General features: G+C 53.2%; 1 protein-coding gene across 10 annotated transcripts in view; it reads left to right on the forward strand.

The window, feature by feature from the left end:
* TNS3 (tensin 3) overlaps nucleotides 1-13804 on the forward strand; it is a 231497-nt gene extending 217693 nt beyond the window's left edge. For all 10 annotated transcript variants that reach the window (XM_021079356.1, XM_021079358.1, XM_021079357.1 and 7 more), the window contains 5 exons: nucleotides 456-533; nucleotides 6232-6400; nucleotides 9438-9506; nucleotides 9607-9633; nucleotides 11227-13804. In XM_021079356.1, the coding sequence (XP_020935015.1) occupies nucleotides 456-533; nucleotides 6232-6400; nucleotides 9438-9506; nucleotides 9607-9633; nucleotides 11227-11371 (488 nt within the window). In that variant the 3' untranslated portion in view covers nucleotides 11372-13804. The remainder of the gene's footprint in view (nucleotides 1-455; nucleotides 534-6231; nucleotides 6401-9437; nucleotides 9507-9606; nucleotides 9634-11226) is intronic.

A 20249-nucleotide genomic window follows, 5' to 3' on the forward strand; every position in this document is an offset into this window, starting at 1 on the left:
CCAGCGGCTGCAGCTCCCGATGTGACCCCTGGACTGGGATTTTCCATGTGCCAGATGCGCCTCCCCCCAAAAAAGATATAATTTTTTAAAAAAATAGCGCCCATAGCATATGAAGAGGCATATCTTTGCTTTCCTAAGCAGTCTCGAGGTCACATAATTGTGTTTTAGTCCAGAAATATGATTAGCTTAAAATACAGGTGGATGTGATTTACCTTTGAAAATGTAGTTGGTCCCATAAATTATTGCAGAGATGAGGAAAGTATTTTGCTGGGCTGTGTCGTGTTGATTTTTGCTCACAGTGTGATGGGGTTTCTTTGGACTGGGCTGCTGTCGCCAAGGGAGCTCTGTGGAGCCAGTGTGCCGCTGCCTGGGGCTCCACGGGCATCCCCACTGTTGCAAGGATTCTTTGCAAGCAAGCTGGGCTCATTGCTGCTTTTTCTTGCTCTTTCCTGCAGATCCGTTGGAGGAAATAGCCGAAAGTTCTCCGCAAACGGCGGCCAACTCCGCGGCAGAGCTGCTGAAGCAGGGGGCAGGTCAGTCCCCCGGCCCCTCGTTCTTTCCTCCTGGCTCCCCGCAGGGATGGGCTCCGTGCTCCTCCAGTCCCGTTCCTTTCCTTGCTGTGTGTCAGAGAAGGTTCCCTCTGTAGGAGCCGCCCCAGGGCTGGGTGGGGCCCCAAGTTCCCTTGGCCGATGGGCCACAGGATGCCACAGGAAATTTGAACAAGATCAAATTCAGTGGAGTAAGTGTCAAGTCTTCTGTTTCGCTGGGGGAATGTGGTCAGACAGGCTGTGCTGACCTGAGCCTCCAGCTGTAAAAGTCAGAGTGATGAGTGAGGAGCTCCCGTCGTGGCTCAGCGGGTTAAGAACCAGACTGGTATCCATGAGGATATGGGTTCGATCCCTGGCCTCCCTCAGTGGGTTAAGGATCCTGTGTCGCTGATTGTAGATCGAAGACACGGCTCGAATCTAAAAAGTTGTATCTGACTTGTATATAACTTGTATCTGAAAAGTTATCACCAAACCCCAAGGTCATTTAAATATTCTCCTGCGTTATAAGATGTTTATAGTTTTGCATTTTACACTAAACTGGTTTTTGTTCTAGTTTGAGTTAATTTTTGTGAAAAGGGTGAGGTCTGTGTCTAGATGCGTTGTTTTGCATGTGGATGCCCAGTGCTTCCAGCACCATTTGTTGAAAAGACAAATTGCTCCATTGTATCTTTTTTGCTCCTTGGTCAGGGGTCCATTGACTGTAGTTATGCGGGTCATTTCTAGGCTCTATTCTGTTCCATTCGCCTATGTGTCTAGTCTTGCACCAGCACCACACTGTCCTGATGACGGTAGCTTCATCGTAAGGCTTAAAGCCAAGCAGTGTCAGTCCTCTGACTTTGTTCTTCAGTCTTGTGTTGGTTGTTTGCTTCTCCATGGAAACTTTAGACTTAGTTTGTTGATAGTCACCAAGGAGCTTGCTGGGAGGTTGATCGGGATTTCATTGAATCTATGCGTTGAGTTGGGAAAACTGACCTCTTGACTGTATTGGGTCTTCCTATCCATGAACATGGACTATCTCTCCATTTATTTAGTTTTCCTTTGATTTTATTACTGGGAGTCCTATAGTTTTCCTCAGATAGGTCTTGCACCTATTTTATTGGATTTATACTTAAGCTTATTACTCTTAGAGTGGGGAGCTAATATAAATGGTATTGTGTTTTTAGTTCCAAGTTTTACTTGTTCTCTGCTGGTATATAGGCATTCTTCCAGTTTAAAAAAATAAAATAAACGAAGATACAGAAAAGAAAGGGAGAAATGAATTCCTCACACACCTGTCGCCCAGGTACAGCCACTGAGTGGTTTTCCTTTCCTCCCTTAGCAGCAGAGGTTTTCTTATGTTTTTTGTAAACACCGCCTAGGTCTCATGTCCAGTGAGTAACCGTCGAATAACCGTTGTGTCGTTCTAATCACGGCACAGATGGTTTTATTCTGCTTTTCCCGTCACCATGCCATTCCCCCCCTTGCGGTTGCTCAGCTTGTCTCCGTCCCACACATGGCGATGGAAAGGCTACCTCTGTGCATTACTCCCTTTTTCTGAATTCTGAATTGTGGCCCTAAGAACCTGGGTTCCCGCCATGGTAGGACTGGGTGAGAACGCATGGACCTCACACTTCTGCCCCCCCTGCTGTGGGGCTGATGGGCGCCTTCCTGTGCAGTGTCACATCACAGCTCTGACCCTCTGGGGCCATCGGACTCTTGGGCCAGGCTCGTGGACAAACACAGCAGTGCCACCCATCATCTGCTGGGTAGGAGACGGGCTCCCGGAGGCTGGCGTGTGCCCAGCGGAGCTGCCCCCAGACATGCGTGGGAGGCGCACTCCCTTCTCTGCTCCCACGAGGGACAGCAGCCCTCTGCTCCTGCCGCTCCACATCAAAGGCCATTTGTCCGGCTCAAGGAGACAGGAGTCTGGGTCCTGGCCACCTGTAGCTGTGGATGTGCGCTTGCTCTAGGTCCAGCTCGCGCCAGTTTTGTGGGCTTTCATTGTGATCAGATCAAAATTATCTTCTCAGGAGCTCCCGCCGTAGTGCAGTGGGGTAAGAATCCGACTGCAGCGGCTGAGGTCACTGCGGAGGCGAGGGCTTGATCCCCAGCCTAGGACCTTCCAAGGGCCTCGGGTGCAGCCAGAAAGAAAGAGAGGGAGGAGGGAGGGAGGGAGGAAAAACTGCCCTTCTTTTCTCTTTCGTAACTGCACGGCTGTCATTACGGTAGTGCGGATGAAATAAAAGACAGGATACTCACCCTCCTAAAATCAAACGGTCTTCAGTTTTCCAGGCTCACTTCCAGCTCCTGTTGGTAGTAGACACACATGCCTTTTGTTATGTGGTTCTAATCACAGCACAGATAGTTTTACTCTGCTTTTTCCATCAACCGCTAATGTCTTCCATGTTGCCCACCGGGCTTCTTGATTCCCGCTTGCTGGTTGGTTGCTGCTCCACCGAGGGGCTGATTTCACCATTCCTTTCTTTTTGGACGTCATTGGTCTCCAGCTTCCCTGCCAAATAAGCATGTGGCTCAGCTCTCTTCCCCTCTAGGTTAGTTGTCTCCCCTGGTTATGAGACATTTCCTCTCTCTTCTCGCTGGGTGGGACCTCCAGGCTACCGAGTACAGGCTTGTCTTCTGATCCTCCGATAAACCCTGCAGAATCATCTTCCAGAAGGGCTGTCCTGGTGACGTGAGCAGCTCGTAAGAGCCTCTGATGTCATCAGAGCCTCGCAGGCTTGAGCACTGGGCAACTGAAGTTTTTTTGGTTTTTTTTTTTGTCTATTTGTTATTTCTTAGGCCGCTTCCGCGGCACATGGAGGTTCCCAGGCTAGGGGGGAGGGAGGGAGGAAAATCGGAGCTGTAGCCACCGGCCTACACCAGAGCCACAGCAACGCGGGATCCGAGCCGCATCTGCAACCTACACCACAGCTCAGGGCAACGCCGGATCGTTAACCCACTGAGCAAGGGCAGGGACCGAACCCGCAACCTCATGGTTCCTAGTCGGATTTGTTAACCACTGCGCCACGACGGGAACTCCTGGGAAGCTGAAGTTTTAAAGACTTTGGTCAGCTCGATCTCTTTCCCGAGATGACCTGAGTAGATCCCTCAAGTTCAGACGGGAGCTGAAGTGCCCGTCAGCCTCCCGGCCCACCGGTTCCTGGACGTGTCTCATCGCCGGCAGGAGAGGGTATGTGTTTGGGAGAGGGCAGCAGAGGCCGTGGAAACTCAGCCGTTCAGGGAGGGCATCTCTGAGCTCCACCTGCCTCAGAAATGTGCAGGAATGGAGTTCCCGCTGTGGTCCAGCCGGTTAAGAATGCGACATTGTCGCCGCGAGGATGCGAGTTTGATCGCTGGCCTCGCTCAGTGGGTTATGGATCTGGCATTGCCACAAGCTGCAGATTGTCGCAGATGTGGCTCGGATCCAGTGTTACGGTGGCTGTGGCTTAGGCCTCCGCTGCAGCTCTGATGCGCTCCCTGTTCAAGGGCCTTCCATATGCCTCAGACGCAGCTATAAAAAGAAAAAAAAAAGAAATGTACAGGAGTGACAGATCTAAAAGATGCCTCTGCTGTCAGGACGGGGACGTGGAATGGTCGGTGGCATTGTTATTAAAGCCGAGGAAGACCCCGCACAACTTAAACGTCTTGGAGGAAGATCGACAGCTCATTCTCAGGAATGTTACGTGGCGTTTCTTCCTGAGCCCGTGTTCTCTGCCAGGTGCCTGGTACCTGGAGGGTTTTCCGTCAGCCCCGCAGGCGTCGGCACTAGGTTGGTGCCACAGCCCGCGGGGGAGCCGAGGCGCTTCTGGCATGTTCCTCATGTCTCCACGCCTCAGTTTCCCTGTCTGTAAATTGGGGGTGAGGCTAAAATCTTCCTCGTAGGCCGGCGGGGCAGGTCTGATGAGGTAGCTTCTGAAGTCTTCCGTAGGTTCCTTATGAATGAGCTGCACGTTGGCTAAAGCTCGGAGAGATGGAAACTGCAGTGTTTGGGGTGGGGACTTTGAGGATTGTGCTTCATGGCACAATGTCGTTTTAATTACAGGAGGGAAAGGTCAAGCTCTTTTTCATGAGAGTAGAAGTGACTTGTAACTTTCTAGAGGGAGGTTGGTAGCTGGGATAAAACGTCCTGTTGACTCGGCTTCGGGGAAGCCTGGCGTTGAGAGGGTCTCGGCCGTTCTCCCGGGTGTGTTGGGATCTGTGTGGTGACACTCGCTCTGGGAGACATCGTAACCTGTCTTTGGGGCTGCTCGCCTTCAGGAGGTTCTCTGGCACCTGCCGCCTGCCCTCCAGACTTGGTCTTGCCAGTCAGGCCTCTTGCAGTGAGTCAAGCGGTCGTAGCTTTTCCCGGCGCCCGGCGCCCGTCAGTGGGACTCTGCCTGCCCGCTTCTAGGCCCCCCGCCCAGGATAAGGGGAGGGGCCTCGTTTTTCTGATGGGCTTGTTACGGGGACCCCAGGTTTTGCCTTCTTTCCCCACCATCCTTCTCTGGGTTCCCTGAAGCAGAGGTTTCAGAGGCTCCAAGCTTCTTAGACGCTGATGGAGGTGTGACTTGTAGTGCTGGCTGTGGAGAGATTGGGGGTGGAGGGGGTGGGGGGCAGCAGCTCACAGGTGGCCCTGCGTCTTGACACCGGGGACGTCCTGCGTTGTTTCCATTGTTGTCGTTGTTGTTGTTGGCCGCCCTGCGGATCCTTAACCCACTGTACCAGGCTGGGGATGGAACCTGCGCCCTGGTACTGCAGAGATGCTGACAATCCCTTTGCGCCGCAGCAGGGACTCCTATTCCCGTTCCTCTTAACCGACCCTCACGGATGTGTATCATGCACCTGCCAAGAGGTGTGACTGCTGCCCAGCATCAGAGGTTGGGGGTGAAGGCGGAGCTGGCCCACGGCCCTGCCTCCAGGGGATTCTCCCAGAGGAAAGGGTGGAGGGAGGGCACAGCGCTCCTTCGATTGCAGGGTCACGGGGAAGCATTTTCTTTTCTGTTTAGTGGAAATCTAGAGGCTTTTAGAGAGGGGTTAAGATGCGCCACTCACAGGCACAGCCTGGCCTCCGACAGAGCAGGGGATGAGCGTGGCGTGTGCCATAGCTCCTACCGGAGAGAACTTGAGGCAGAGTTTGATTGTCGCAGCATCACACGGACTGCACACGCCCCCAGAGTCCCACGTTAGCCTCTGCTTGAGCTGCAGGATCCTGGCTCAAAGGGCCATCAGGCTGTTTCCAAAGCCTCATTCATATTCAGATGCTTCTCCAAGGGAGATGGCCACGGACACGCCCCCAGGCCCCTGGCCGCGTGGGGACACGACAGGCTGTCCCAGATCTTTGCACCAAGACAGCGGTTTAAGTCACTGCAAGTCATTCGTTGTCTCAGCAGCCCTTTCTGGCTGCCTGCTGCTTTCAGAACTCCATGCAGGTGGATATTTGGGGTTCCAGACCTACCCTGAGACGTGCAGGTGCCTCCAGCCCCACCTGGAGACTCCAGGTGGAAAAACACAGCGAGGAAACTCGTCCTGGGTCCCTTTGCCTCCACGCGCAGTTATTCTCCGCATTGGCCTCGGGCAGTGTGTCACTGGATCCCTCGCCGTCTACAGCTTGGAGCGAGGGGCACAGGGCGAGCCCCGCAGACGCACCTGGCTGCAAACGTGCCTGTCGCCCAGGGGCCCTGGTGTCGGGTGGGTGCGTTAACGCCGCTCCCCGCGTATCTTGCAGCCTGCAACGTGTGGTACCTCAACTCCGTGGAGATGGAGTCTCTCACGGGCCCCCAGGCCGTGCAGAAGGCACTGAGCATCACCCTGGTCCAAGAGCCGCCCCCTCTGTGCACGGTCGTGCACTTCAAGGTGTCAGCCCAGGGCATCACCCTGACGGACAACCAGAGGAAGTGAGTGTGCCCAGCGGGTGGGCGGGGCTTCCGGTGCCACCTCGGGTGAACCCTTCCGCCAGCCCTGCTCATCACCCTGACGTGCCTGGGGTGTGCTGGTCGCCCGGGCAAAGCTCAGCCGTCTTGGGACTAACCAGGGATCTAGTCAATCTGTGGTTTTCCCTGACATCCGGCATGTCCCCAGAGCCACATATAAACCATTAACTTTTGGCCCAAATGCTCTTTTTTTAGGATCAGTAAAATTAAAAAAAGACATGTGGACCTTTGAGTATCTCTTACACATGCACGTAAGTGTGTGTACAAATGCAAGAGTCATTTCTGTAAAAACACTCAGACTGTGATAGAATCCACTCATCTTTGCTCCAGTCTTAGTACTTCTAATAGGAGTTCCCGTTTCGGTGCAGTGGAAATGAATTGACTAGGAACCATGAGGTTTTGGGTTCCATCCCTGGCCTTGATCAGTGGATTAAGGATCTGGCGTTGCCATGAGCTGTGGTGTAGGCCCGCAGCTGCAGCTCTGATTCCACCCCTAGCCTGCGGACCTCCATATGCCGCAGGTGGGGTCCTAAAAAGCCAAAAAAAGAAAAAAAAAACTTCTAATGGGTGGTCATATCTTGATGGATATTATTTCATTACCTAGATATTAGTGACCATATAATAATATAATAAAATATAAGAATGATTGATATTACCAATAATCATTAATGACTGGTTCATTTCGACATTATATTATTAAGTTTTTTCTTTTCTTTTTTCTTTTTTGCTTTTTTGCTTTTTAGGGCTGCACCCATGCATATGGAAGTTCCCAGGCTAGGGTCAAATCGGAGCTACAGCTGTCAGCCTACACCACAGCCACAGCAACATGGGGTGAAGAGCCGCGTGTTCAACCTGTACCACAGGTTACAGCAACACCAGATCCCCAACCCATTGAGTGAGGCGAGGGATCGAACCCGTGTCCTCATGGATCCTGGTCGGGTTTGTTAACCACTCAGCCACGAAGGGCATTCCCTGTATTATTAAGTTTTATCTAGATACTGTAGATACTGTCTCAGTTTCCAGGGACTTCCCTCCGAGTGGTCACTGAGTGGGTTCCAGCTGAGCAGAGTCTGGGGGAGCCCTCGTGCCGCGCCTGAGCGGGGAGCAGGGTCGAATTCGGGACAGTACAGCTGCAGGCATGTTCCTCCCAGGACCAAGACTTTGACCTCAAGATCAAAGGCAAATCAGAGGCAGTTACATTTATTTGTTATGGAAACAGCCTGCCCTTGGTTAAGGGGGGCGGGGAGGGGCGCCGCCGCATCCTTAGCCCTAAAAGCAGAGCTGCGACAGGAGCTTCAAGGGGCAGGCAGCCAGTCCCCTCCCACCAGCTGGGACAGCGGTCACCCCAGCGCCCCTGGCACCCCCGGAACTCTTCCCAGCCTGGCCCCGTGCCAGAGCTGGTCCCGAATGTGGGAAGGTCCCTGAACTGAACCCCATGCCCACTGCTCTCAGGATGAAGCAGGTGGGGGCATAGGCTCCGCCGCTCAGATCGGGTCCTTGCTCCCCCCTTTACCCGCGGGGCCACCGAGCAGTTTCCTCCCCTCTCAGACTGCACTGAGCTAACTGTCTTGAATGAAATAGGCAGGCTGGGTGCCAGCCGGGCTCGGCTGAAGCGGGGTCCCTGGGTCAGGCAGGAAAGCAGGGTGTCTTTCTTCGCAGCATCTCTCTTTGCTCTGCCGACTATGTGCTTTTTCTGTATCTCTAGCTTCCCTGTATCCTTATAAAACCCTGGGAGCGGGTCGCGCCCAGAGCACTTGGTGTCTTTCCTGCTGCAGGGGTCAGAACTAAGGGTCAGAACTGGAATGCGGACGGGCTGATGCTGGACAAAGGGGCCTGTGTCCTCAGTGGTGTCCAGTCGTGGGGTCCCCATCTGAAAGGTGCCCGCCCAGGCTCTCCTGTGCCTTTCCTGGTCCCTGGCAGGAGCAAAGCCACCAGCCTCTGGGGACACCGTGTCTCCCAGGAGGAAGAAGCACTTGCCCAGCTGGCCATGGGTGGGGAGGGCTGGCAGTGAAGCAAAAGACACAGTGACAGGAGCCGGGACTGAGGGCAGAGGGGCCCTCTGGTGGTCCCCCCCCAGCAGCTGTGCTGGCCTGGCGTTAGGGGCCCTTCCTCGTGGATTTGGTGTGCACAGCCCTTGACAGTTCACAGCGGGCTGTCAGATCCCTCATCCAGGCTGCTTTGGCTCCTGCCCCGGAGAATGGTGGGCTCTAGCCACGCTCTTTTCACAGGCGAGCCGCTGAGGCTGGAGACTGGGTTCCCGGGATACGAATGGGAAGGCCGGCCTCCTAGGCTGGTCTATGCACTGGCAGTTCTCCGCTCTGCTTGCTGCCTGCCTTCACCCCAAGACTTGCCCCAGAACTGCTCTGCCGGCCCAGCTTTCCGTCTGCTCATTTCTTTCTTTCTTTCTTTGTCTTTTGTCTGTTTAGGGCCGCACCTGCAGCATATGGAGGTTCCCAGGCTAGGGGTCGAATCGGAGCTGTAGCTGCCGGCCTACACTGCAGCCACAGCAATGCGGGATCCAATCCGTGTCTGTGACCTACACCACAGCTCACAGCAACGCCGGATCCTTAACCCACTGATCGAGGCCAGGGATTGAACCCGCAACCTCATGGTTCCTAGTCGACTCGTTAACCACTGCACCACGATGGGAACTCCTCTTTCTTTCTTTTTTCTTCTTCTTTTCCCACGGCATATGGAAGTCCCTGGGCCAGGGATCGTATCTGAACTGCAGCTACAGCAATGCCAGATCCTTGACCCACTGTGCCAGGCTGGGGATCGAACGAACCCCCACCAGTGCAGAGGCAGTGCCGGGTCCCTAACCCTCTGCCACAGCGGGAATTCCCCCGTCTGCTGATTTCTAACCCTCGTTCCCTCTGCGCTTCTCTCCAGATGACCAGTAAAAGCGTGAAATAGGCTTCTGTCCCCTGAATCTCCTCGGGGCGCCGTGCAGCACTGTCACTGCAGAACCCCAGTAACCCACTCCTCTCTCCATGTCCCCCAGGCTCTTCTTCCGGAGACACTACCCCGTGAGCAGTGTCATCTTCTGTGCCTTGGATCCGCAAGATAGGAAGTAAGACAGATGTTTGTGTTGAGCCATGACTGTGCCTCCTTTGCCCCACAAGTTAATAGAGAAATTAATGTGACTTTTTTCTTTTTCTGTGATTTGCAAGATGGATCACAGACGGCCCTTGCTCAAGGTACGTTGCCAGCCTGTCCGCTTTCTCTCTCAGTTCCCAATGGCCTCCAACCCGAATCTGTCCCAGATTTCCAAAGAGGATGTGCCTAAATAATGCCAAGGGGGTTGGGTTTTGCTCTGAAAAGAATGGAAGAGTCCTTGTGCAGAAAGGGCCTGGAGAGGGTTAACTTTCCTGCTTGCTGCTCTCTGAATGAGCAGTATTTATATGTGACCCGTAAAATTATGGTCAAAGAGTGTGGAGTTCCCCTTGTGGCTCCGGGTTACAAATCCAACTAGTATCCATGAGGATGCGGGTTCGATCCCTGGCCCTGCTGAGTGGGTTAAGGATCCGGCATTACCGTGAGCTGGGGTGTAGGTTGCAGATGGGGCTCAGATCCGTGTGGCTCTGGCTGTGGTGTAGGCCGGCAGCTGCAGCTCCAATTCGAACCCTAGCCTGGGAACCTCCGTGTGCCGCGGAGCGGCCCTAAAAAGACACACAGGAAAAGAGTATGAATTACACAGCATTTCTGGGCGTGGGGGAGGGGTGGAAGCAGCAGTCCCCGGGTCAGGGTGTTAGAGGTGGGGCTGCCTGTGCGCACATGAGCGCACACTCCAGACCTGGGGGAGCCTGGCTCTGTGGCAGCCAGGCCTGGCTATGTGGCCTCGGAACAATCCAGAGCCTCCGCAGGTGGGCATCCCCTGCCTCCCCCACGTCTGATAATCACAGATGTCCAGCCGCAGGTGTCCTGTCCTAGGATTCCGATTTCTCACTCGTCTTGGCACCTGATGAAGGGCTTGGAGGCCTCCCCAGCCCCGCCGTGGGGCGGCACCCTGGGCCACCCCCAGCTCTGGCTCGCTGGCGACCGCGCTTCCAGCCGAGAGGAGTGTGTGGCCCCAGGAGGTCACTTGAGCGCCATTGGCCCATCCCTCCTGTGGTGTAGAGACCCCTCAGCTCAAACCACACAATTCTTCATTTTTTTTGAAAAGGAGAAGACATACTTTTGCCAGGGATTTGGATTGGATAGTGGTAGTTACTAAGTTTGGGGCTCGGGGAAGCTTATTCTGATAAAGCCCCCAGTTCTGAAACAAAATAATTAGATTGTACTGTTCTTTTAAGCCGTTTGCTCGCCTGCACATAGTTTGTAGCTTAGGGGTGTGACGCCTGAGGAGGGAGTGGGTGGGAGCCACTGCCCGAGTGGGTGCGAGCGTGGGTGTCTGGGCAGAGCCCTGCGTTCTGGCGCTGAGGCCGGGCGCTAGTACCTGGAGCCTGTGCGCCGATGGCGTGAGGAGAGCAGGCAGCTCCCCAGGTAGAGCCAGGGTCCACCCTCCCTCCCCTCGGTGGCTGGGGAATGGGGCTCAGGCTGGCGTTGCGGCTTGGCTCACCCCCAGCCCTGTCCCTGGGCTCCTCCCTGTGCTGCTGGCTATAGCACCCTCCCTGCAGTGTCTGCGAGGCTGAGAGGAGGTCAGGGCAAGTGTCTGGCAGGGGTCTTGTCCCCCGAGCTGGCACAGAGGTGGCAGCCGGAGGTGGCAGTGGCGTGGGAGGAGGTGGGGTTTGCATCCTTGTGGGATGGATGGGCCCTCGGCTGGCACGCTGACCCCGCCTCTCCTTTGGCAGAGTCTTTGGATTTGTGGCCCGGAAGCAGGGCAGCGCCACAGACAACGTGTGCCACCTGTTTGCGGAGCATGACCCAGAGCAGCCCGCCAGCGCCATCGTCAACTTCGTGTCAAAGGTCATGATCGGATCCCCAAAGAAGATCTGAGCCCTCCCAGCCCCGAAACGCCTCCAGCTTCACAAAACAACCCTGCCACCTGGTGGCCTTTTCCTGAGGGACACCGCTAGCTGGTGCATCTCTGGGTGGAGGAAGAAGGGCACCCACCCAGGGTGCCCACTCAGACTCCGAGCTGGAAAGGACCATTCATGAGACCTGGGGACCCGCGTTCCTTGCACTCTGGCCTTTGTGGGGAGGGGGGGAGCCCCGCCCACTCCACATGGCCCCAAGTGACCGGCTCTGCCTTGCCATTGCCATCTCGGGGGCTCCTGTCCAGCGGGCACCCAGGGGCCTCTGTCCCCCCTACGGCGGAGAAGCTGTTAACCTGAGAAGGCAATGCATGTGTGGTGAAGGTTCGAGCAGGTCAGGCCCTCCCTGCAGCACCGAGGGCGTGGAAGGGCGAGGGGACGGCGTGCTGGGCGGCGAGGCGTGAGAGGTCACTTGGCCACCGTGGGGGCCACAGAGGCCAGAGCCCCACCCTGGCCTGGCGACAGCTCCCCGCCTCCACTCACGTACCAGCTCGCTGGGCTGTGAGAGGGAAAGTGAGAAGATGGAGGTAAAACGCCGTTTCCATGGAATTTATATTTTATTTAGGCCAAATTATTTAATGCTAACACCAGTTTGCCATTGCCATGCTGTCCTGGAGCCCGCATGCTGCCGCCTGCCGGGCCGGGTTCTGGAAGGACCGTCTCTGTCGGATGCAGGAGGAGGTTCTGTGGGTCGTGCTGGCTTTGCCTCCAGCAGCAGCCTGCCCAGGGTCTCGAGCACCGACGCGTCCTTTCCAGGCTGCGGATCCACCTGCTTAACTTTAGGCCCAGCCCTCCTCAGCATCCTCAGGGCTGGCGAGAGGTTGCCCAGAGAACTGCTGCCCTGTCTGCCTCAGCCCCGCCTTTGGTTCCTGTTGGCATCTTGTGTGTCCTGGCCCCTGAGCAGGGGAGGAAGACAAGGAGCCGTTTTTGAGAGCAGCTCTTCTGCACCCCCGTAGCCCTGTTTATGCGCGGTGATGCGTCGCAGCGCGGTGGTCAGAGGTTGGGAGAAGCTCTGGTCCTGCACGTCCCCCGGAGTGAGAGGCAGGACTGGGCGGCATCTTCATAAAGCGCCGTCTCCTCCCGGTCACCCCGGACACTCGCGCCACGGCCGCCTCCCCCCCAACCACCCATTCTCCTCCGCTTCCCAAAGCAAGTACCAGCTCTCTGGAATCACTGTCACGGTCACTGCTGGGGAAAGTGGGCTTTGTGGATTCTCTGCCTTAAAGTAGGGCAGAGACAGACGCAGTGACAGCAGAGGGGGGTCATCCGAATCGCCGTGGGCATTGTCCGTGAGTGCGAGTGAGTGTGTGTGTGTGTGTTTGTGTGTGAAAGCCGGTGGATGGGTCCACCGTTTAGCCTGTATTGATGCACCAAATGCAAGTGCCTCATTTCTGTGCCAAATGTTTGCCTTGGTCTTTGCGGACCTTTCCTGACATGTGGCAGCGCGGCTGTTTAGGAGAATGTGCCAGTATCTTCCAGAAGCCTGCTGCCTTGGTCCCCCGTGCTGGGGGCATCTAACATTTCCGTTTTTCATTCATGGCAGGAACGCGGCCAGGGGAGCGGAGGATTGCGCTGTCCCCAAGGGGCGCCTGCTCCCGAGATGCTGGTACCCAACTTTGACCCAAAGACCACAGGCCAGGTCCCTCATCCTTCCATGAAGGAAGAAAAGGCTTGTGTAGAAATAGGAGCCAGAGAGGATGCGGGATGGAGAGGCATAAGCTGCCCAAATCACAGAGGGTGTCAGGGCCGCCCCCAGCCGTCCTGCAGAGCATTTAAGCCGAGACATTGGCTGTTTAAACTGACCGGCAGCTGAGACTCTCACTCTTAGTGGTCAAGGGCATCAGGAAGGTGCCTTCCAGCAAATAGCTCCCACTGAGGAGCCAATTCCCTAGTTTCTGAGGAGCTGGTACAACAAGGTGTTACATGTGCATTGAATGGAACAAGGTGAGTCCATGAACTTCATGCTCAGACCTTGGCCAAGCCCCACCCCTAACATTGGCTCCGGGGCACTCGGGGGAGGGGCATCCTCAGGCATCTGGGCACAGGGGTACTCTCCCGGGGCGTGCGCGAGGACTGCGCCCTTCAAGTGTCATAGCCAGGGTCCTGTTAACCTGCTCATTAACCCACGCTGTGTTCCTGCATTGTTAACCTGTAACCGTGTTATGTCACCGCGTTTAAGGGCCCCCGTGTGTATCTTCAGCAGCAGAGACCTCATCACGTCTCCTTATCTGCCTTACCCAGTAGTGGATATTTTTACTTTTCTTATATTGTAAAGAATATATCCAGTATGTAAATGAATGTTCTATAAATCCTTTGTATAGTCATGTGCTCTGCTCTTTAAATATCATCTCTATTCAGAGTATAATAAAGTTATAAGCTTGGTAAGCCTCAGTGAGGCAGGCATTTGTCTGTGGTGTTGGTGGAAGTGCACCTGCGGGTGTGGACCCATATGTGTGTGCATTTCTGGGTGTGCCTGTGTGTGTGTTTACTGGGAGTTTGAAGGGGTAGCTTATGGATCGTTAATGGATAACTGCGGATTCAGTTAAAAATTCTTACGTGTTTTGCCTTCAGGAATATAGTTTGATTTCTGCCCAGAGACTTTTGAAAATTGTATTCATTTAAGAATTTAATAGTAATGCGTGTATTGATTATAGTTGCTAATAGATTTCTAGTGTTGATAGAAATCCCCTGTTAGGGAGTTCCTGCTGTGGCTCAGTGGGTTAAGAACCCAACTAGTATCCAGGAGGATGCAGGGTCAATCCCTGGCCTCGCTCAGTGGGTTAAGGATCCGGCATTGCCATGAGCTATGGTGTAGGCAGCAGGCACAGCTCAGATCCTGTGTTGCTGTGGCTGTGGCACAGGCTGGCAGCTGTAGGTGGATTTGGGAACTTCCGTATGCCACAGGTGTGGCCCTAAAAAAAAAAAAAGAAAAGAAAACCCCCTGTTACGGTAGCTAAAGGTGGAAGCTCCCAGTGTAGACCAGCCTCCAGTGGGACTTTGCAGGTTTTCACTGAGTTGGGCGCTGAGCCTGACTACAAAATGCTTGGTGAGTTCACCTGTTTTTCAGCCGATGCTGGTGACCATCCTAGCGCCACCCTGCTGGCTCTCTGGGCTAGCAGCGCTCGTCCACCCACCCTACTGCCTTTCTGCCTTCTTGGGGTCCAGGCCCCCTTCCGAGGTTGCCCTCCTCCGTCTCGTGAGGCACACAGGACCTGCCGCCTTCCTTTCCTCTGTGTCCCAAGACCTGGTGCAGCTCTGTCACTTCAGGATGCCGGGGGGCCGCTGGATGTGCCTCGGCCCCGGTCTGTGTCACACCCAGGCCCCAGTAGGTGGACAAGCACGGGGCCACGCCGGGCCTTGCCTTCCTCCTCTCTCGCTGTAGCTTCTGGCACAGACACGAACACTCCTCACCAGGTTTCGGCTGAGGCGTGACCATCCACGTGGCTGATCCCCCTTGCCTGCTTCTGCTCCAGCTCCAAACAACGTGGGCTCGTTTCCGCCGTGGACAGACACGAGCTGTCCTCCTCCTCCAAGCTCCGTTGCCTCCTGGCGGGCTGAGCCTGTACAGGCTTCGGCTTTCTGCTCTGTGGAGGCGCCCAGGAGACTGCTGGGAAGACAGATGCGCAGTGGTCCCCGTATGGCTGCCAGGAAGGGAGGGAGAGCAGCTGAAGCTGGTGGACTCTTGTCCCACAAGAGTGCCCCAGACCCTTGACCAGTGTCACGGCAGGTAGTGAAGGCGGGCAGCGCCCTGGTTCTACTACCCTGATGGGGGCACGTTCAAGTACAGTCTGGATTTGTCACAATAGCCCAAGGTCGCACAGAGGACCAGCGCCCGGGAAGCCTTGCTGGACCAGCCCCTGCCACAGGAGCTGCCTGCTCTCTGCTCATCATTCAGGGACTGTCCCTTCACCACACCCACTCAGATAATGCACCTATCAGTGACAGGCCCTGCCCACTCAGATAATGGACCTATTGGTGACAGGCCCCTGGCCCCATCTACTTGGGTCATGGATGCACTGATGACCACTCCTCACCTGGCGCCTGGGGCACATTAGGTCTGCCCCCCTTTGTCATGGTTTTTTGTCTCCTAGAGGTTTGTGTGTGATCTCCAGGGCTGAGGGAAGAGCTGCCCCAGTGGCCCTGGCATCATGGAGCCCGGCTCAGAGCTGAATTGGAGTTTCCAGGTGGACCTAGGGTACCAGGAAGGGACATTCCCGTACCTGGAAATGGGCTCTATCCTGACATATTTGAGCTGCAGGGCTGTTGAATGGATAACAAGAAGAATGATCCAAGAGGAACTTCTGCTGTAACTCAGTGGGTTGAGGATCTGACGTCGCCACGGCTGTGGCATAGTTTGCAGCTGCAGCTCAGATTCAGCCCCTGGCCTGGGAACTTCCATATGCCGTAGGTGCAGCCGAAAAAGAAAGGAAAAAAGAAAGAACCAAGAACAAGTGGCCTTGAGGTTCCTGAGGAATCAGAGACTCTAGTGCGGGCTGGGGCAACAGTGAGGGTGGAGAGGGCTCCCCCAAAGCCTGTTACCTGTGGAGGTGCCAGCAAAAGGGGTTCTGCCACAACTGACCTGGCCTCGAAGCCTCTCCTCTCCATGGATCTGAGACTTCCTTCTCCAGCCCAGAGACACCAGGGTGATGAGGGCCCAGGCAGAGGTCCTGCCCACTGGGAAGCACCCTCTGTCTCCCGCAGGTAAAGGATCCCCTACAGCAAGTGCCAGGCCAGGGAAGGCTCTCTGAGCCGCTGGCCTGCCACCCCAATCCTCATGGAGACACCCTCCGCCACTCAGGCAGGAGGGGCCCCCGAGAGCCCCAGAGCAGCAGGCAAGCCCCACAGACCAAAAGCACAGAAAGACTGAAGCCTGACTGGTCGATGGGTACACAGCCCATGGGAGTCCCGGACCTGGTGCTGACACATGAGGCTTAATTGGGACCCAGAGCCTCCTAACATAACAGCCAAAATATCCAGGATGTGATAGAAAAGGACCTATTGTACCAGGAACCAAGAAATTTACAGCCTGAATGAGGAAAGACAATTGATGGAGGCAGCATCCGGACGCATCGGGTGTTGGGATTATCTGGTGAGGATTTAAAGCGCTCGCTGCAGCAAAGCTTCAATAAGCAAGTCCAAATTCTCTTCACACAAGTGGAGAAACAGAACCACAGAAAGAAGGAACAAATGAAAACCAGACAGAAGTTATGAAAAAGAACCAGATTTCCAAACTAAAACGTATAAAACGGATTGGAAACCCACCAGAGAGCAAAGGGCTTCAGCTAAGCAGCACAAGCCTCCCACTCCTGCATTCCTTCGGACTCAGCCCTGCTCCCAGCCCACCTAATCTCCAGCGCTTCTGGTTTCCTGAGGGCAAAAAGCAGGCACCAAGTATTCTCGGTAAAATCCTCCGGAAGTCTTTCCCGGCTGTCCCCTCATGGGGGACGATGGGTTACCGTGATCAAGAGACACCTGAACATAAAACACAACTACACCTCCACCAAAAGTAAACTCAAAAACCCAAACCCACGGGAGGCTCAGTAGCAGAGTGGAGACGATGGAGGAAAGACTCGGTAAACCTGAGTCCTGAGCAATAACGTCTCCAGTCTGAACAGCAGAGACTTTTAAAGAGGCGCAGGATGTGTGGGACAATCATTTTCTGTATCCCCAAGGCAAGGAGGGGCTGAGGAGTAGCTGAAGAAATGGCCCCCAACCCTCCACATTCTGCAAAAGGCAGGAACCTGTCGATTCAAGATGCTGAGCGGGAGTTCCTGTCGTGGCGCAGTGGGAACAAATCCGACTAGGAACCACGACGTTGTGGGTCCGATCCCTGGCTTTGCTCAGTGGGTTAAGGATCTGGTGTTGCCTGAGTTGTGGTGTAGGTTGCAGACGCAGCTCGGACCCCACATTGCTGTGGCTGTGGTGTAGGCTGGCAGCTGTAGCTCCGATTGGACCCCTAGCTGGGGAACCCCCGTATGCCATGGGTGTGGCCCTAAAAAGCAAAAGAAAAAAAAAAGCCGAGTCAACCCCAAATAGAGAAAGATAACAAAAATCCATTCAAGACTTACCATTAACAACTGATAATGTTGTCTGACAACTAAAGACAACGAAAAAAAATCTTTTTCTTTTTAAAAATTGTTTTCTGTATTGTTTTTGTTTTTTGCATCTGCTCCCCCCCCCTGTTTTTCAAAGAAAAAAATCTTGAAAGTAGCCAGAAGGAAGTGATGGATGATGTGTATTCAATGATGGATTTATCATGTTAAACCTCAAAGGCTGGAAGGAAGTGACACATTTTTTCAAGGCTGACAGGAAAGACTTATCAGCTGTGAATTCTAAGTTCAGTGGCACAGCCTTCAGGAATAAAGGGAAAATAAAGACATTCTTCTCAAATGAAGGAAAACTAAAAATATATATGTATATATTTGTTTTCAGCAGGGTTATTCTTAATGATTTGGCTAAAGGAAGTTCTAACGAAAGAAAATGATGGAAGAAGGAAACTTGGAGCATCAAGAAGGAAAAAGGAGCAATGAGAAGAACTATAGACTCAGCTTTTCCTCACAAGTACTTTAAATCAGATGGCCGATGACTGAGACAAAAATTATAGCACCATTCGATATTCAAGGCAGAAATATTTCCAAGTGAGGAAGATAAAGTGACCTCACTGAAAGTGATGGTTCCATATGTCAGTCCAAGTGGTGAAATGTTTTTTGCTAAGTTTTTGTTTTTGTTTTTTTAACGGCCACACCAATGGCATATGGAAATTGGCCACAGCTGTGGCAACACGGATCCTTTAACCCACTGTGTCAGGCTGGGGATCGAACCAGTGCCTCCAGCTTGTGACCCAAGCTGCTGCAGTTGGATTCTTCACCCACTAGGCCACAGCAGGAACTCCTAAGTGGTAAAATGTTTATACCAGCAGATGATGACAAATCACACACACACACACACACACACACACACACACACACGTAGATGACATTGAATTAGTAATTAAATTAGTGCTTTAACAACCACCACAGAGAGTGTACAAAAAGATATACTCAATAGCACTAAATATATCAAAAGAACTCTTAAAGAATAACCAACAGGAAGGCAAGAAAACAAACAAAAACAAGGCAAAAAAAAAAAAACCAATAACAGCAGACTTCAGCCCTAACTTATCGATACAATGTCCTGCCTTCAAGGTAAGTATTTGAACTATGCCAACCAAAAAACAGAGATTGTAGAATGAAAAAAGAAAAACCTTGGAGTTCCTGTCATGGCTCAGTGGAAACAAGTCTGACTAGGATCCATGAGGATGCAGGTTCAATCCCTGGCCTCGCTCAGTGGGTTAAGGATCCCGTGTTGCCGTGAGCTGTGGTGTAGCTTGAAGATGTGGCTCAGATCTGGTGTTGCTGTGGCCATGGCATAGGCTGGCGGCTACAGCTGTGATTTGACCCCTAGCCTGGGAATCTCCACATGCTGTGGGTGGTGTGGCCCTAAACAGACCAAAAGAAGGAAAACCCTAAAAGCCCAACCCCATGATAAGCTGTTTATAAGACCCTTCAAATTCAGTGATGTAGGAATGTTGAAATTAGAAGGATGTAATGCCAACATTAATTTAAAAATACAGACACCCCATGTATCTGATAAAGTGAATTTTAGAACAAAGAAAATTAATAGAGACAAGAAATGACTTTATACAACCACAAAAGGATCAGTCCAATCAACAAATGGGCAGAAGATGTAAACAGACCTTTCCACAAAGAAGACGGACAGGTGGCCGAAACAACACGTGCAAAGATGCTCCACGTCACTAATTATTAGCGAAATGCTAGTCAAAACTACAATGGGGTGTCACCTCCCACCAGGTCAGAATGGCCGTCATCCAAAAGTCTACAAACAGTAAATGCTGGGGAGGGTGTGGAGAAAAGGGAGCCCCCTACACTGTTGATGGGAATGTCAACTGGTGCAACCACTACGGAAACTACGGAGTTCCTGCAAACACTATGGTCCAGCGGGCCCACTCCAGGCGTCCATCTGGAGAAAACCACAATTCTAAAGGGTACACACACCCAGTGTGTCCACTGCAGCGCTATCCACAATAGCCGAGACATGAAAGCAGCCTAAATATCCATCGACAGAGAAAGGGATGAAGAAGATGTAGCATATATATAATATATGGATATTATTCGGCCACTAAAAAGAATGGAATAATGCCATTTGCAGGAACATGGATGTACCTGGAAATTATCAGACTGAGTGTAGCAAGTCAGAGAGAGAAAGAAAAATGTCATATGATACCACTTACATGTGGAATCCAATAAAAAAGTGATAAAGGAGTTCCCTTTGGAGCTTAGTGGAAATGAATTCGACTAGCATCCACGAGGATGCAATTTTGATCCCTGTCCACGGTCAGTGGGTTAAGGATCCAGCGTTGCCTGAGCTGTGCTGTAGGTTGCAGACATGACTCGGATCCTGTGTGGCTGTGGCTGTGGCTGTGGCGTAGCTGGCAGCTGTAAGCTCCAATTCAACCCCTAGCCTGGGAACTTCCATATGCCCCAGGTGCAGCTCTAAAAACAAACAAAGGGCCAAAAAAAAGATACAAAAGAATTATTTATAAAACTGAAACAGACCCACAGATCTCGAAACCAATCTTATGGTTACCCTACATGAAACCATTTTGGGGGAGGGAAGAATTGGGAGGGCGGGCATCGCATATACCCACTGCTGTATAAAATAGAGGATTACCAAGAGCCTACTGTATAGCACAGAGAAATCTACTCAATAGTTTGTAATAACCTATATGGGAAAAAGGAATGGACACATTTATATGTATGAATGATTCACTTGCCTGTGTA

This window comes from Sus scrofa, chromosome 18 (assembly GCF_000003025.6).
Source record: "Sus scrofa isolate TJ Tabasco breed Duroc chromosome 18, Sscrofa11.1, whole genome shotgun sequence".
Lineage (NCBI taxonomy): Eukaryota > Metazoa > Chordata > Mammalia > Artiodactyla > Suidae > Sus > Sus scrofa.